The sequence below is a fragment of the Lygodium microphyllum genome, chromosome 5, assembly GCF_053477565.2.
Source record: "Lygodium microphyllum isolate KBCC chromosome 5, Lygodium_microphyllum_v1.1.10, whole genome shotgun sequence".
In the NCBI taxonomy this organism is placed as follows: domain Eukaryota; kingdom Viridiplantae; phylum Streptophyta; class Polypodiopsida; order Schizaeales; family Lygodiaceae; genus Lygodium; species Lygodium microphyllum.
In genome coordinates this window covers 46,044,944-46,063,791 of record NC_141139.1, presented here as the reverse complement: position 1 = coordinate 46,063,791, position 18,848 = coordinate 46,044,944, and the positions used below count along the sequence as shown (strand labels likewise).

Here is an 18,848-nt window from a genome sequence, read left to right as displayed (position 1 = left end):
ATTGTCATTTTTAAAGGAGATTGTTTAACTTTTTTAGACACACTAAATTAATGTATTAATGAATAAAGATAGAACAACCCTTGTTCATTCCTCATGCAAATGGAATGCCATACATCTAGCTCATTCCTCATGAAGGAGTGACATACTTCCTTTTCTTTTTAAAGATACCCACCAAATGGTCCCATGCTCAAAAGTCTTGGGAGAGGCCATGATCTCCACAATGTGTGGAGCTAGGCATGACAAGATCACGTGAAATACGATCTCATGGAATATGTGAGGAGTTTAGGCCCTAGGTTGATATTTCATTGGATGGAGATCTGAAAGGACACAATTAGGGGAGTTGTAGGACTACCATGCACTTCATGATGGTAAAGGAAAAGAGAAAAAGGGAAAGAAGTGTCGTAGCAGAATTTTGTGGGCTAGATAGCACCATTAGCAGTGAGATGTTGGTAGCATCTTAAAGGGCCCATAGAGGAGGAGGCCTATAAAAGGGAAGTATGTTATGAAGGATCACATAGAAAGGAGTGTGGAAAACATTGAGACTGATTCTTTTGTGTGTGTCTTCCACAATCTTTCTAGGGCTCTCTCTGAGTCATACAAGTACACAATTCTTGAATCCTTCACATCCACAAGAGGAAGTATACCATTCAAATGGTAAGGACACTCTTATTTATCTGTGTGTTGTCACTTGGGTCTACTTTCCAATTTATGTGTGTTTCAAGTGGCTTACACAAATGTCTTCTTTAATTTTAGGCCATGTACATTCGAGTGAAGAGAAAGAAGACAACCTACTTTGTGCATTGTGATCCATATGAAACCATTCTTGAGGTGAAAGCAAAACTACAAACTTTGAGTGACCACCCTATCAGAATTCAACGTTTGATCCTACTTGCAACACATCAAGTTCTTGATGATGCAAGGACGTTGGCTGAACAAAAGGTTATTCAACTCAATCAAGCTAAAATATATTATCATGGTTGATAATAATGTTATGCACACACATTAGGCACCTTGCTCAAATTCCAAACCATAAATTGTTTTCACTAAATGAGTACCTATGTTTTAATAATCATGAATAGCTACAATTACTACGGCTTGAAGTGAGTAGATCTACTACAAGTTCCTACTTGTTACTCCAAGTAACACTAACAAGTGCACATTTGTCACTAGTCATGTGGAGGTCTTTTTTTTGTAGGATGGCTTCATGTGAGAAGATTACATGCCTTTGTTAATGCAATTTCACTCACATGATTTTTATCCCAATATGTCCAAGTTACTTTCTAATAAGTTTCATGAGCTTCCATAGAACTCAATTTTTCATCACCACATTTGTCATATCATGAATAGCTAATGTATATTAAAGCAAGTATATCTACTGGAAGTTGTTGGTTGTTACTATAAGTCACATTTGGATGTTGATATTTGCATGTGGGGTTTTTGGTACAATGCCTATATGTGCCTAAATTGCATGCTCTCTATTAATGCAATGTAGTTCACACATCACTTTTTATCCCAATAGTTCATACTTTTTTTTTAAATCCCAATATGTCCAACTTACCTCCTACAAAGTTTCATGAGCTTTCCATAGAATTCAATTTTTCATCGCCTCATTTTCTATCTAAATTTGTCATAAATGCCATTTTCTTGAACTACACTCATAAGTTTATGTTGATCAGTGTGGGATCTATTATATGTGTCATTTGATAGTTCAAAAGAGAAAAGAGAGGAACCACACTTGAATTTTTAATCAAATGGCATGCATTACATGGAATAAATTCATTAGCTATTTGTTTCTCTTGATAGATTAAGGGATGAATCATTAAATATCTAAATGCCACAATCCTACGTTTGCCAACATGTTTTACAGGTTGAAAATGATGCAGTTGTAGCAATGACACTTCGAAAGAGTAAGAAAGAGGATTTTCTTTATTTTTTTAATATGTTAAATAAGTGCACACGTATGCATGCATGTATGCATGGCACACATAAAATATAGAAGGTTGCACATGCTTATCCCCTTGCTTGATTAAGTATATTAATAGAAGTACTTTAATGTTCATTAAGGAAACTTTTAATAAAGCATATAAATATATGGCAATTCTTAATCACATCAAGTACCAAAAGGTACCTTAGTTCTTTTAAGGTTGACCAATATTTGACATTGGTTTTGACCAGGCACTGGAGAGTGGGAAGATATTGACATTCAAAAGCCAAGCCATCCAAGCTTGGTATATCCAGACAACTAGATCATCAAAACCCATTCTTTTCTTTCTTGCCACATAATATATAAAAATTTTGCCCTGTAAATAGTGCAATTATATGTAAGTTATTCAGTGTATAGTTGTTGGAGGCTTATAATCCATTTTAAGTTTTACTACCCCAAAACCAATATGGCAACAATTAGGTTTCAATTTCTTCCATGCATCTATAAGAATTTATATTTACAATTAAACTTCATGTTATGTTGGTCAATCAAAGTGAATAGTTGAAAATCTATATGTATCATAAGTTATAACACTTTAATAAAATATGTTGCATAGAGTTACCTTAAAAACAACTCTCTTAATTTTTTATCGTTAGAGCCTCTTTTAGCTTTTTATAGACTTTGCTCTTCATTTTATTGAAAAAGCGTTCACAATCAAATAGGAATCCACATGATTATGCATAGATATATCGAATAACACATGTATGACACACAATATGTTGCAAATCTAAATAGATACAATAAGATCACACATCTTACCCAACTTTACCAATTTTATAGCACTAATTTCCCTAATTTGTTTTTATACTCCCTTAAGTGTTTGCATTATAAAAAGAAACATGTTTTAGTGCAAAGGCACTACTTAGATTGATAAATTTCATACTTTCAATATGGGATTGCAAATCATAGTATCTCAAAGAGACTTTGTATGAAATAGTATCCAAGTTTAAGCTAGCTTACTATTAGCAAATGGAATAACCAAATTAAATATTAGAAAAGCTTTGCAATTCAATGCCAAACCCTTGTTTAGGTTTTGTATAGAACAAATTGATCTATGTGCTAATAAATCATGGTTTTGCATTGGTACTCGATAAAAAAAAATTCCTTCAATGAAAGATAAACTTCCCACTAAGGCAATGACTTGAATGATCTTAAACAAGGGCACACTGTCATGTGCAAGAGCATTGCCCTTCTCTTTTTTTACTTAAAAAAGTGTTTTTAACTTGCTTTTTCTTGCTTGTAAATTCTTGTTCAGTATACCAAGTACTTTTTAAGTATTATTTGCCACAATTCAAATCATGGAATAAGCCAAGCATGGTGTTGCTCTATCAATTAAGCATCGAGGAGCTTAGAGGTTGTAAATACCTTGAATTGGACCCACTTACATAAGAGCCTCAAAAATAATATAAGAACCCTAAAACTCATCTAAAAATTGATGCATTAGAGCTTTGTTTCATCATTGATACCAAAGACTAAAAAATTATATAGATTATAATATAGAACATATAAAGGAGTACGAGTTATTCAAATCAATGGCTACATCCTTTTGCTAATCTATTTCTTCAATATATCTAAAACTTTAGGTGTGGCGAGAGCTACACTAGATAAGCCAACAACAATATGATAGATAACACAACATTGCCCAATGCAAGCAATTAATACGGTCTTCTCCAAATCACTAAAGCTAAGCTAGATGAAGCATCAAAATGAAGCTCTACAACTAGTGTGTTACAGAGATAGAAAGCATAGCCCTAGCAAGTCAGTTTAGCCATGCAAAGCATGTGCATAGGCATAAGGTGAGATGGAAAGTGATGAGAAGTATGTGGAGAAGTTGATAGACATAGGGTCTTTGAAGCCTACGGGCAAGAAGGGCTTCCAAATTACTATATTAATAAAATGATCATGGGAGTACATGAGGCTTTCATAGTGCACAATAATTTTGTCATTGGCATCAATGTTTCCTTGAAGCTTCTTCCAACTACATGCCCTCAAATGTCTGTTTTGAAGACATCTTCCAATGGGCAAACTTGATGGATACTTCAATCTACAATCATGGGGAATGTACATCCAATCTGCATATGAGCTCCAAACAAATCTCAAACAAGATAATAGAGCATATTACCATACTTCTTAATATTATAGCCATCTAGTAGTTCTCATATGTGATGAAGGTTAAAAGTAGGTGCTTTTGATGTAGTAATCATGGTTAAAAAAGATGTCTTAAAAGGTTTGAGTAATGAAAATGGTGTCCAAATGTCAAACCTAAAATCAACTCACGAGGTAATTTCAAATCATGTAAAAAATGAGAACAGAACAACAACATGCTATCATGGCTATGAGTGAAGCAAAATCCTAATGAAAAAACTAAAGTCTCCAATTACTACTATCGTGTCATGCTTTCTCTTGAAAGACCCAACAAAAAAGGTCAACTTTTTGAGAGCCATTTAGGGGGGAAAGGCAGGATTGTGTACCACTCTGTGGATGTACCTTTTAGATTTCCACCATGAGGCATGGTGAGATGTGAAAATACACATGGATGCTAGTATGAAACCACACAAAGAAGGATGGAGCATCTACCTCTATGTAGGAGATTTTCACATTGATGATCTAGCAAATCATTAAAGAAGAAGTCTACACTTAATCATTGAAAACACAGATACACAAAAGGAAATCTCCTAAAAGCATCATGAGCATCCACACAAAGCTTGAATCTATTTCTCATTGTTTATGATTGATCAAGCACATCCTTGTATAACAACAAAGTATTGAATCATTGAAGGATCAAAAGAGTAGGTCATCAAGAAACTAGTGCATTTTTAAAAGCTGAGGAACTACTATTATGGGTCAGTTTAAAAGGCAATGTAACTGAATTGAGCTCGAGAGGAGAGTAATGGAGGCAAGGTGAATGCCCCAAAAAAGCCAAGAAGGATGAGGGAGTGGAGGTGGGTCAAGTGCTTAACAAAGCCTATGGTCCTACCTAGCATCACAAGTGTTAGGATGTTGATGATGATCTATGTGTGAAAGGATGTGGATCTAGAGCATGACAAGGAGCTATGGTGGATGAAAGAAGAGGAATGAACTCATAATGATAGAGACACTAGACTTGGACTATTACACAAGTGAATTAGGTTCCAAGATGGAAGCTTGGACTCATAAACACAATCTTGTGTATAGACTGACAATGACAAGACACTAACTGAAAAGAGAAAGCATCATGCTATTGCATTCATCATATATCAAAAAGTGGTAATCAAGTACAATGCTTTATAGTTGTTGGATGGTAATAGTTTCCCTTTCTGTGCATATGGGATTCAGTCTACGTGCATGTCCTAAGCCTAGAACTGCCTCATACAAAGAGTCTACAGTAGGTGTGATTGCAAATATCTCAATACTATGGCCATGAACAAGACACAATTTCTAAAATCCTACTATTGTTTGAGAAAAGTGCATAGGTGAAGTAGAATGCTATGTTGTAGTTGATTATGGCATCACTCTTCTAAAGGGCTAGAGGAGGAAGATAGTTGGTACACCTCCTCATCCCACTATTTCTCGATCTGGTGATCCACATATATGCATTATTCCTTCTCCAAGTCCATCCAATCCTCGCATTCTCCTATCAATATTTGCAGCATCCCCTTCTCCAATTATCTATACACTAACCTATCATTCATAGTTCTGTTACATATAGAGAACGTGTTGATAAGATACCATTGCAAACATACTTCTATAGAAGGAAATTAGGTTGTTCTTATAGAGAAGTCTCCATGCCCCTAGCTTCCAAAAATTTTGAGACTCAATATCATACTCTAGTTTAAAATTCTCTTTATCTCCTTATTGAACTAGAGGAATAGATTTTTGTCCACTTGAATGTTATAGTAGTTTCCTCATTGAAAATGGATGAGAGAGAGAGTCTATGTGACTTGCTTTGAATTTTTTTTGCTAGGAAGGGGGTTGTTCAACAACCCCTTCCTAGTAATAAAAAACAATTCACAACTCCCCTCTATCATCTCTCTAAGTGGACATCATGAAGGGGCTACCGACATCCCCTTTTTTGATGAAAAAAATGTTCACAAGTCTCCTCAGAGAAATGATAGAGGGGACTAGTGAAAAAAAAATTTGCTAAGATAACAACCCCCTTATTGGTGAAAAATGTCAGCAAATTGTATTCTCTCTCTCTCTCTCTCTCTCTCTCTCTCTCTCTCTCTCTCTCTCTCTCTCTCTCTCTCTCTCTCTCTCTCTCTCTCTCTCTCTCTCTCTCTCTCTCTCTCTCTCTCTCTCTCTCCACACACACACACATAAAGTCAGTAGGATTCAATAGAGTCAAGAGAGAAAGAGAGAAGAGAGATAAAAATAACTTTTTAATGAGAGAGAAGAGGAGAGAGAGGAGTTTTAAAATAATGTTTGATGAGAGAAAAGAGAAAAATAATTACTAGCTAAAAATATCATATAATATGTGTATTTATGATGTTTTTAAATGTGAGATATAGTAGATTGAGACGTTGTGAATAAATTTTACTAAAATGTTTAGACCTTATGAACAAAAATCAACCCTCTCTTTTGGGGAAATTTTTTCTTCTAATATTGAAAACTAACAATTGACATACCTTATAATACTACTATGTTGGCATTTTGTTTTTGGTAAAATAAGAAGACCTTATCAAAGATTTGAAAAGTTTTCTACTATTGAAATAATAATCAAAATGTGACCTTTATTCTAATTGTATTTAGGCCAAAAATTTTTATATAGAGGAATTTGGTCACAAATTGGAGAGAGAGAGAGAGAGAGAGAGAGAGAGAGAGAGAGAGAGAGTGTGTGTGTGTGTGTGTGTGTGTGTGTGTGTGTGTGTGTTTTTTGATAGACATCCAAAGCTATTAATGTAAAAGAAGCCAAATGAAGTATTATAGGATTATGAGAGAGAGAGAGAGAGAGAGAGAGAGAGAGAGAGAGAGAGAGAGAGAGAGAGAGAGAGAGAGACGTGTGTGTGTGTGTGTGTGTGTGTGTGTGTGTGTGTGTGTGTGTGTGTGTGTGTGTGTGTGTGTGTGTGTGTGTGTGTGTGTGTGTGTGTGTGTGTGTGTGTGTGTGTGTGTGTGTGTGTGTGTGTGTGTGTGTGTGTGTGTGTGTGTGTGTGTGTGTGTGTGTGTTGAACAAGATCGAAAGATGTGTAGGAAAGGCCCAAAGGTAGTATTGTAGTATTGTAAGAGAAAGTTGCCATAACTTTTTAAAGCCGCATATATATATATATATATATATATATATATATATATAGAGAGAGAGAGAGAGAGAGAGTGTGTGTGTGTGTGTGTGTGTGTGTGTGTGTGTTTTTCATTAAGAATTTGTTTCTATCTCTCTCTCTTATTCAAAAACTATTATCACTCAAATATACAGCAATAGTAATAGCCTTAAAAAATGTTGTGGTAAGCTTGCTTGACTAAGCATACTTTAGACTCTTTCTTAAATAGTCCTATTCATGCACTTGGTAATGCCATTCTAGGGTAGGATGTATGGGGTGGTCAACTAATGCTTAATATCCCTCTCATCACAAAGCTACTCAGATGCTTTAGAAGCATACTCACCCCCATTATCAGACCTTGGGTATTTTAGCCAATCCCACAACAAGTGTAAGTCAATGCTAAAAGATAGATAAGGCATCCAATTTTTACTTAATAGGATATGCCCAGACCTTATATGAATAATCATCAATGAACGTAGCAAAGTACTTTGTGCCACCCGATGATTGACGATGCATGGCACCATATACATTAGAATGCATAAGAGCCAGAGGCTCACCCATGCACATAATGCCCGACTTCTTATGAGGACTGCATATCTAGCTGCCATAAATACAATGGTCACAAGAATCAAAACATTAGTAATCAAGAGGTGAAAGATACTACAAACGAGTAAGCATTTTCATTTCTTTTGAGGATATGTGTCCAAGGTGACAATGCCATAAAGATACGTGTGGTATGTCAGCCATAGCCAAAACATGGTTAAGAGACCCATATACAAATAAAGGATAGAGATTGCCAGCCTTAGCACCATGAGCAAAGACAAAATTCCTACGGGTAATCTTCCATGCGAAATCACCAAAAGATGTATAATAGCTTGCATCATCCAACTATCCCACAGATAAAAGGCTTTTGGTCCAAGCCGGTACATGACATACATTATGTGGAGTAAAAGAGCTACCGAAGGGAATTTGTAGCCTTACATTTCAAATTTTAATAATATTCATTGCGAAGTCATTTTCTAGTCACACAGAATATGTCATACTGCAATAGGACTAAAACTAATCCATATGTGAGTAAGATGAAAGGAATCCCTAAATCAAGCAACCAATAATGAGAATATGTAGATGAAGCCTTGATTAGCAGAAAAGCATCAAGAGAGGAAGGTGTTAAGATGCACTTATCATCTAACTTCTGACTTTGGTTACATTACATTTATCTCTTCAATCTTTACACTAGACTTACTAGGGATAATGTTGTGATCATTAGGTTTTTCCTACACTTTGCCCTTGCCTTTCTCTTTGCATTTATCATCACACATCTTATGGTACTGTGGTCAAATATGACCCTACCTCCCATAGTAATGACACATTAGAGAGGACTTATGACCACAAGAATTATTGTGAGACTGCTCATGAGACTGAGACCTCTGTGAATCTCTACCATGGCAATCATTACTGCTCTTACCATCATGTTTGCATCTGACAATCAATGCATGAGAAGTGTGGGAGCCATCCTTATTCTTTCTATTTATCTCCTCTGTGAGAGTAAAGCGCCCTCGACATTCTAGAGTTCAAGCCATCTTTAGGAGCATTGGCACACATGGCCGTACAAAAAGTATCCCGTGACTCGAGAAGTGTAACAAGACAGAATAGGGAGGTAGGTTATCTTTGAACTCAATTCCCTACAAAGTCAATTGGCTGAAAATCGAATCAAACTCATTTAAGTGAGCAGACACATAGAAGTTCCTTCCTTCATGCAAAGTTCCATAAGTTGTTTCAACCAATACATCTATAACACAGGACTTTTCTTGTTATAAAGATTGCACATCTTTTCCCATAACTACTAGCATTATCTTCAGGTACCACAACATTGAAATAAGCCTGTTTAGATAATGACAATATAAGAGTGGATTTAGATAGCTCATCCAACTCATCCAACTCATCCCAATCATCCTGATATATGTCTTCAAGCTTGACACTCTTGGTTTTCCATGCATTAATCTATACTTATGCACTAATGCCTACCATATTTACATCTTTCAATAGGTAAAATTTGTACCATTGAGTTTATCAATATTCAAGATAACACTATCATTCAAAAAACTAGCCATAATGATATTATACCACTACAAAATCCAAGAGAATGGGATCCTGTAAATGACTGTGAATCAGCCCCAAGCTCAGCCAAAAAGGGAAAAATAGGAGGGAATACCAAAATATAGAGCTATTGGAGCCCCAAGAGGAACACCAAGGAAAAGGGAATTCTCTTGCAAGAAAATCTATCTTGTAACATCAACAAGCTTTTTTATTATGTTTTATATTATCACAATGAAGAAAAGAATACCAGGCACAACAAATCTTCATGCAGCATCATGTAGATCTCCCACGGATTTGATAGAATCAACCATATTCTTCAATATCTTCACAAAATCCATCAATAGAACAAAGAAAGCAAAGGAATACACCATCTTTGAATGGAAATACATCACATAGTATTCATCTTCAATATCTTCATAGTCTTCTCTCTCAATCTCTCATATACAATCACTCTGTTTCAATAGAATTGGCTATCTCTGACTCTCTCTCTCTCTCTCTCCATCAATAATATATCATATCCTCACTACAATATCTCATAATCACTCTTAATAATCCTTCTTAGGTCGGTGATACCCCTTCCAAGAGGTATGTCTGATATGAAGAGTCACTAGAGCCACTACAGTGTCCTTTCATAGCTCACTACTGTCACTTCACTTCAGTCTTTACTTGAGTCTTCAGCAGCTACTTCTTTCACTTCTTTTAGCTCTTTTGCACTTGTATTCACCTCTTTCCAAGGCTAGAAAACTTTTCCAAGCTACACATACATTCAACAGAACACATACAGAAGCATACAGAACAGTCACAGTACAGTACCAGAACAGCTACAGTACAGAGACAGAAGCTCTACAGAAGATGAAGATCTACAGAAGGTTACAGAAGGTCATCAAAACCACATAAATCATACTCAAACCATTCCAAACTCTCAAAAACTATTCAATAAACTTTCACAAGATCTCAATCTTCATCAATCATCAATCCATGCTTTATACAGAAGACAATCAGAACAAAACAGAAGCTATACAGAAAGTATACAGAACCAATCAAAACCTATCAGAACATATCAAAACCTCATATCTCCACTAATAAACATCATGAACTTCCAAAACACAATCAACATAATCCAAAACACTCTCAAACCACTTTCAAACCAATCAATCATCTCATAAAATCAACCATTCAGCTCTCAAAAACAACAAAAATCAGCCAAAAAACAAGTCATTTCAACACTCAACATATCCCCACACTTAATAAGGAAGCATCCTCGCGACCTAGGAAAAAGGGAATACAAAAGCTCAACTTTGATCTTCAATAAAGCTTCAAAAACAATCCATCCAACCACGACTCCAACTTATCACCTGTATCTGATATAAAAATACAACGAAAGGAAAACCCTTTATACATTAACACTTCTTATCAAACTAAAAATCACAATAAACTTGTAAAGGATATAAGAGGTTTCTTCTTCTTCTGCATCATCATCAACTATCCAACCACGACCCCATCACCACAATTCTCCAAAAATGTAGCTCGCACGAAAGCCAATCCAATAGGCAACCACCACGATCTTATTACATAAAGTAACTCACAACACAAACACTACACACAACACAACCATCTGAATGACTCCTCCAAAAAGAGAGATTTTCATTAAAAAGCATCCACCATACATTGGAAAAGGTATCAATGAAGATGATCCCTCTTGAAAGATTGGTGATTTCGGAAAGGATCAATAGATAAAGATTCATCTACAAATGTTTTGGGAGGATTCTGAAAAAACTGAAGGCAACACATCCTTTCCAACAGGACAAGGTATCTGGTATCTGCTAGGCAAACACAAGGCATGAAAATACAATATATCTAGCTGTTGGGAATCAATGCTCACATTGACATTCATGCACAACTTTGGAATAGGCTTTGAATCATTATGAGAATACCTATGCATATACTCCAGATACCAAGCAAAATGAGCAGTTAATCTCACTGAAGGATCTGCAGACTGGGAATACTGCTGAGCAAAATGAATATAGTTCTGGTATGCTTGACTGGCAGCTGTCCATTCCCCTGGAATTACTGGCGAGTTTATCTGAGGTCCTGTAAGAGAATCATTCGAGCTCCATCCCCTTCTTCTGTAAATCTGATGATCAAACCCGTCATAGTCACTAACCAACTGAGGTGGTTGAGATATAGAAGTGGCAGGAGAGGGAAGTGGAATAAGGAAAAGTGGATGAAGAGATGGGTAGGCAAAATCATAAAAGGAAGAATAATTTAAAGAAGGAGTGGCTGAAAATTGTAGGGAATCAGTTAAGAAGGGTGTTAACTGATAAATAGGAAAGGTAGAAGGTACATGAATGGATGGAGAAGGACATGGTGGAGAAGGGGAAAATACTCTATCCTCAATAAAAGAACAGTATGTAAATATGGGAATTCGAGGAAAATATGAAGGTTGGAAAAGAAGGGGTAAGCTGGTTGTGGAATTGGATTGACAGAGGGAAAGATATATATCATATCGGTGAGCCATTTATTGGTAATAGAGGAGGGTAGGAACAGAAGGTCCTAAGAGAGATCTTCGATGATAGGCATCAAAAAAGGTAGAATCAAACGGATTATGTTTGGAAAGATAAGCTAAGAGATCCACTCTCAGTTGATTAGTGCTCTGGGCATAGGTAGGGGCTGTATTCTGTCTTTGATTCAGGACCACAGAATCAATCATGGTATGCCAGGAATTATCAGGGCAAGTAGCCACTTTGGAGGAGTAACTCTGAAACATGTCATCTATTCGCAACTCCAAATGGTTGACATACAAAACAGCTTGTAAAACCACGTCTCCCACATACCAAGCCATATCCACTTCATCTGGAATCAACAAGTCTCCTCGTAGATACATATATGACATCAACATGGTATCTGTCGTGACAAAATCTTCAAACACCATCCTTACCACCTCTGTCAGCAACTCAGCAGACCAAGCCCCACTCCATCCATCCTCTGGAAGAGAAAGATCCATCGTGGAAAGCTTCATGTAGAAGGCCAACTTCTGTAATTGGTAGTGGACAAAGAAAGAATGGTCTGGAGGAACATATTCCTGGTACTGCTCAATGTAGACCATAGCAAATCCATTCTGGACTGCAATCTTTCCACTTTATCTTGGAAGACAAGATACAAGGTAGCCTGTCCTCACTGAAGAGCTGCCAAGTCCTGTTGTGAGAGAGAAGGGAACAAGGGAACATGAGGGCTTGGAGGAACAGACCGTGACTTTGCCAGTTGATCTTGCAATTGCTTGATTTGGAAAGCTTGTGATTCCACTGTGTCATTAGCAGTCTGTAAGGCTGAAATTTTGACATCTAAAAGAGTTTGGAACTCCTGCGCTTCTCTGGACATCCTCTCATTCTCCTCTGAGAGGCTAGTAACCTCTGATTGAGCCTCTATTAACTGAATCTTCAAAGAAGATATCACACTCTCACACTCCCTCTCTCAAGAGCACACACAAGCAAGAAGGAGAGAAGAAGAGAGGAAGAAGAAGACTCTTTTTGCCACACACCAAAGAATGAGCTTCTCATTCACTTTTCAACTTTATATACAAAGCCCTAAATCCTTTTTGGGCGGTCATCCCCTTTTCTCTCTTTTACATGGCCGGCCGTAGCCTAGGCCCTTTTTCCCATTTCCCACCATTCTAATTTATCCTATCCCCACCTAATGCATACACTTTGCACAAGAGCGAGCCTGACACTCTTTTACAGAGATTCGAGGGTGCTCCCACATTTTAATGGTGCACCCTTTTACTCTTTTATTGTCTCGGGGCGACACCGAGGCTTTCTAAGGGTCGTGCCCGAACATTTAAATTTTTCAGGGACTGGTTACCGGTCAAGGCGCCTTTTTCTGCTTTTATCCTGCGCCTTTTTTGCTATTCCCCTTTTTTTCCATTTTCCGCTCCTCTGTGCTGCGGGAAACACGGTGTTGTGGGAAACACGGTAACATTACCTCCCTCTTAGCTAAGTGCCAGTCCCATGGAACTGCTGTGGGACGTAGTGGCTAGTTAGGTCGGCTGTTAGGCGGAACAGGTAGGTGGATGACACTGCTTTCGAGGTGGTTGGGTAAATGACAGGTGATGGAGTTTAAGGACAATGATCAGGAGAGATTCCGGCGTGCTTTAGGTTCCATGAAGATACGCGACATCTTTCACACTGTTGTGGCAACCCTTATGTAGCCGGGCGTCCTTTGAGTATCAGAAACACTTGAAGCAATAAGCAATCCCTTAGGAGGATGGTATTGGAGGGATTTATTCTGGAGAAACCCCCCGAACGTTGTTTGCCTTGAAAATCCGTGGCTTTGATTGAAGATGGGTCTTTGAGTTGAAGGTCTTCAGGCTTGTGGAATCAATAAGCGATCTGTAGATCTTGAGGCATTGGGCATGGATCATTGGAAGATGAGGTTCCAAGATCTATGCCAATGGCAGTTCTACCTTGACTTGGTTCAATCATGGTAGCCATCAGCCAGGCAGATGGCTGGATGCCAGCACATGAAAAGAAGTTTTGTTCATTAAAGGATGCCGTGGGTGATCCTCTTCCACGGAGTAGCCATTTCTTGAAACTCGAACATAACCTGTAAGAAAAGTTGTGCACTCCCTAAGGGGTGTGTCTGTCTCGCTATGTAGTGTGTAGTGCACGTGGCAGTGGAACTAGGAGATGGGTCTAACCTTGGTCAAGCCCTTGGTAACGTCTCACACTTGAGGACCCAGATCGTGCTTCGTTGGAGGTGCGGTGCAAGTCTTAGGGTGACAGGTCTGAAAGTCCTGCCCTTGATGTGCCCTAAGTGTGAAGTGGGGAGGGGGCTAGGGAGAACCCTAGGTGCAGTGACTGTGGTGCTTCTTTCTTCTTCTCCTTTTTTTTTAAAAAAATATAATAAACATAAAGAGGCATATACATGGAGACATGTGATACAAGGGCATGACGGGAGTTTACTCCTCGTCATCCGAATGGCGGAGGGCGGGGGGCCTTGTTAAGGAATCTACGACTCAACAAGTAGCCCTTGAGGGTGAGGCAGGTTTTGAGAGTGGTGGTAGAAAGGAAGGGGTGGTTGCACTAGGTGAATTTGTTGTCGCTCATATCTTCGAGCAGTGCAACACAGAAGGATGGCAAAAGAGAAGTGCACATCATGAGGCGAGTCATGGTGTTGCTATCTATGGTGTTGGGGTCGAAGTAGAGGGGTGGGAGGTGGCGTTCTTGAGGTGCAGGATCTTGGTGGACTAGGATCCTAATTAGTCTAAGATAATTACAAGTGGTTATGAAGGCGGGTTTAGGACAGGAGGTGAACTCGCTAAGAAATCTATCTATAGAGCTGTACAAATCACAGAGGGTAAAGAGAAGGGCATCCCTATGGGAGGTGCTATTGGTGTTATAGATAATGGGAAAGTCGAACCTGCCGTGGATGGATGGATTAAAGTCGACCCCTACCCTTCGAGGATACGTCATGAAAGTAGGGTCGTTTCTCTCAGAAGGGAGGGTGTTACAAAATGCCATCCACGCGTCAAGGTTGACGTCAAAAATGCATCTTCTCCAAGTGGGTTGGCAATTATAGCCTTCCACCGATCTAGGCACCTGGAGGACTTTATCTTGCCAAAATTTGCGGTCCTCGGCTCCCCAAGCAGTTGTGTGGGCCTCTCGCTCCGCTAACCACTTGGCCTTGAGCCTTGCACCCATAGCGATGACGTCATTTACAAGTTGAATGGGCAGTACTCTGTTTAAGGTAGCAGGAAACTCAAAGCTCAAGTTGAAGGGGTCGCGGTTATATTTCTGATGTTCCCAGATAATCAATTCGGCATGGAATTCAGCAGCGGGATCTTGAGGGCGCGGTAGGAGAGGGGCAAGCTATCTTGGAACAGGTCTAACCTTCAGCTTTTTCCTTGCCTTCTCTACCATTTCTTTCCTGTGGTTAGCCTGGGATGCTTTTCTCTCAGCAGATGTATCAGGGGGCTACACTTCCTCTTGTTGTGGCTGAGGGGGTGGTGGGACGTATTCCTCCTCCTGAGGTCCTAGATCAACCCCCTTTTGCTTGTACATCTTCTTGTGCCTTTGCCTCTGTGAAACCGAGTTCATATATTTCTTGCGCCATCAGGCCTACCTGTGCAAGATATCTTCTTTGCTCCTCTAGGCTCTACGGCGGGCCTCCTAGTTGTAGTGGCACGTGCAAGCCTGCTGTTAGAGCTCTGCGTGCAATAGTTAGCTTCTTTTGCAGCTGATCATTGGCTTTGTTTCCTTCCGGTTTGGTGGAGTGGAGTAGTGTATTGAGGAAGGTGTGCTGTTGGGCTATCATGGAGAGCTGGGCTGCCTCTGCCTAATTCTCAGCTAGCACCCTGTCTCCTTCGGCTTTGGCTAGCCGGCGTGCCAAGTCCCATATTCTCCCCTCATTATGATCAGCCCATTCTTTTGCTCTTTTTTTCATGTCTTCCAAGCTCTCCCCCTGATGGAGGGTCATAGCCATGAGTTGTTGCTGCTGGGCCTCGAGCTCACGATGCAGGCGGGACTGCTCCTGGCGTTCATCGGCGATCTGTGCATTGAGCTGGTCCAGCTTCACCTGCATCCCTCGCACCTGCTCTTCCCTTAATTGGTCCAGCTCTGTAGCCTCCTGTTTGATCTTGTCAAGCTGGCTTTGTGCTTCCAGGTTGACTGCAGATAGCTGATCATTCTTGCACCTCATGTGAGCATTTGTCTCCCTTTCCCCGTTGAGACGCTCCATCAAGATTTTTCTCATTCCTTCCCAAATAGCGTCACGTTCCTTTAGGGCCTTTAATTCCTCTGCATCCTTATTGCTGGCTTCCTCCCTGAGCGTAGTGATCTCCCTTTGGTATTCTGTTATCTACTAGCCTTGCGCATGCAAGAGGGCTTTAGGGACCCATCTTTGCTTAATCACGCGGCTCTTCTGGTGATTGCGTCTTGGCCTCCTAGGTTTAGAGTTTTGGGTCTTATGTGGGTAGAAGCGTCAACTCCTAGGCGGTTGTTGCGGCTGTTTAGGCACCCATTGAAGGCGAGGCTGTTGGGTCTTTTCTTTGATCTGCGGGCTGCGGTTTATGGAATTCAGGGAGTGGCAGTCGCATACTACCCCCCTCCTTAGTCTTGCCTACGGATGTTTCTACCGATGGCCCTGTGGGGACGGCGATGGTGTCGCGCAGCCCTTGCTGAAAGCTATGACAATGCGCACATTGCTGATTGCTAGATGGATGCGCTGCGACTCATAATCAACATTTCAGTGAGTCTGCTTTTTGAAGGTTCGCTCGAGCAATGACTCCATGCCTGCATCTATAGTACTGGGCAACACGTAAAAAACCATTGGAATAGTCTCAGACTTGATAGAAACGGCGACTCTGCACTTGCCGAGAAGTGCGTATGATTGAGCCCCATATGGGCTTAATTTGGCAGTTGTGGGTTAAAGTAGTAGTTTGCCAAGTTGGATCCAATGCTTGTGGGTTAGGACATTGAAGTCTGCTCCCTCATCGATCAAGGCGTTCAAAGCGCATGTTTGCTTAGCAGTGACTGTGACACGGAGATAGGCGGGTTCTACAGCTTCCTCATCATCTTCGTTGATTTCAGTGATTGTGGCTGCTCTTATTCTGACTGGCGGTTCAAAATTGGTGACTCATGCAAAGGATGAGTGGGAGGGAAGTACTTCTTGACACGACTGCCATTGAAGAAGCCTATTCCTTCACCGTCCAGGGTCTCAAGCTTGACATTGCCGGTTTGACTGATTGCCCGAACCTTGAAGGGTCCGAGACCTCTGAATTTCATCTTTTTCTTATGTCCTTTAACTGAGTAGAGGAGCACTAAGTCACCCTGTTAAGCTTGAGCACATGCTTGTCAGACCAGCTCTTGCGTTGGGCTTTCTCGCAGATAAGCTCGTAGGTGGCTAGAAGACGAGTCTCTCGTAGGCGTTCCAGCTCGACCAGGCATTGCGTCCATGCTTCCTTCCCTTTCCATCATTCTTGAAGTGCCACTCTTAGGCTAAGAATGAAGAATTCTAATGGTAGAATTGCTTCAGTCCCATAGGTCAGCCTAAAGAGGGTTTGACCGACAGCTGTTTTATAAGCTGTGCGGTAGGCCCACAAGGCTGCCATCAACTTGTTGTCCCAATCGCTTTGTGAGGCTGAGACTACTTTAGTCAGGGCGTTGATAAGAATTTTGTTAGTTGATTCTGCCTGGCCATTAGCCTGAGGGTAGTATGGTGAGGATTTGAGGTGGATGATGAGAAAGGTGGATAGGAGATGTGCTATCACTTCATTGATGAAGTGTGTGCCTTGGTCACTAACCAGTTCAATGGGGCAACCGAAGCGCGAGATCACTTGCTCCCATAAGAACTTGGCAGTCGTCCTAGCGTCATTTTTTCATGTGGCTCTTGCCTCTGCCCATTTCGTGAGGTAATCCGTGGCCACCACAATGTACTTGGCTTGTTAGTACTATGCCGCAGGGCTGATTACCTCTCACACTCCCTCTCTCAATGGGGAATTGACTCTCACACTCCCTCTCTCAAGAGCACACACAAGCAACAAGGAGGGAAGAAGCGAGGAAGAAGAAGACTCTTTTTGCCACACACCAAAGAATGAGCTTCTCATTCACTGTTCAACTTTATATACAAAGCCCTAAATCCTTTTTGGGCGGTCATCCCCTTTTCTCTCTTTTACATGGCCTGCCGTAGCCTAGGCCCTTTTTTCCATTTCCCACCATTCTAATTTATCCTATCCCCAACTAATGCGTACACTTTGCACAAGAGCGAGCCTGGCACTCTTTTATAGAGATTCGGGGGTACTCCCACATTTTAATGGTGCGCCCTTTTACTCTTTTGTTGTCTTGGGGCAACACCGAGGCTTTCTGAGGGTCATGCCCGAACATTTAAATTTTTCAGGGACTGGTTACTGGTCAAGGCGCCTTTTTCTGCTTTTATCCTGCGCCTTTTTTGCTATTCCCCTTTTTTTCCATTTTTCGCTCCTCTGTGCTGCGGGAAACACGGTGCTATGGGAAACGCGGTAATAGACCCAAATTGGCCAACCAAAGTTGCAGTCCACTAATGCTAATCTTACCCCTTATGGAGGCCAACCCTACACACTTTTAAGAAAGTGCAAGGTTGTAGTTTCTATCAAGTTTGAAAGCGTGCCGATAATCTTCTATGTGTTACTCAATACTAAGAATGCAGGCACAGAATCGTTGTTAGGACAAACTTTCAAGAAGCAAGCTCGTTGCAATGTCAACTATGAGTCACAGCGCGTATCCACCTAGCTGTGGGCAACATTTGCATTGTTACAGCTTTCAACAAGGGCAGCGTGACTCTTTCCAAGTTTGCAAAGCCATCGATAGAGAAACCCACCATCAACTCTAGGGAGGGGGGTCGTGACTCGCCACAACCTACCAAGCCTCGATGCCAGCAACCCACTGGAACCAATGCTGAAGCCCATGAACCGCAATTCAAATGGGTACCTAAACAAAGAGCGCCACCTACTACGAATAGAAACCCACGGCCTTGCAAGGCTAATGATCCACACTCGAAACCTAGGA

General features: G+C 40.4%; 1 protein-coding gene across 1 annotated transcript; it reads left to right on the top strand.

Annotated features, from left to right (window-relative positions):
- The first annotated feature begins 526 nt into the window (after positions 1-526).
- Positions 527-2,545, top strand: LOC148035765 (polyubiquitin 9-like). Its single transcript, XM_087679004.1, has 4 exons — positions 527-654; positions 754-939; positions 1,868-1,907; positions 2,176-2,545. Exons 1-4 carry the CDS (start codon positions 652-654, stop codon positions 2,244-2,246), a joined length of 300 nt encoding a protein of 99 aa, XP_087535130.1. The 5' UTR covers positions 527-651; the 3' UTR covers positions 2,247-2,545.
- Positions 2,546-18,848: the final 16,303 nt, after the last annotated feature.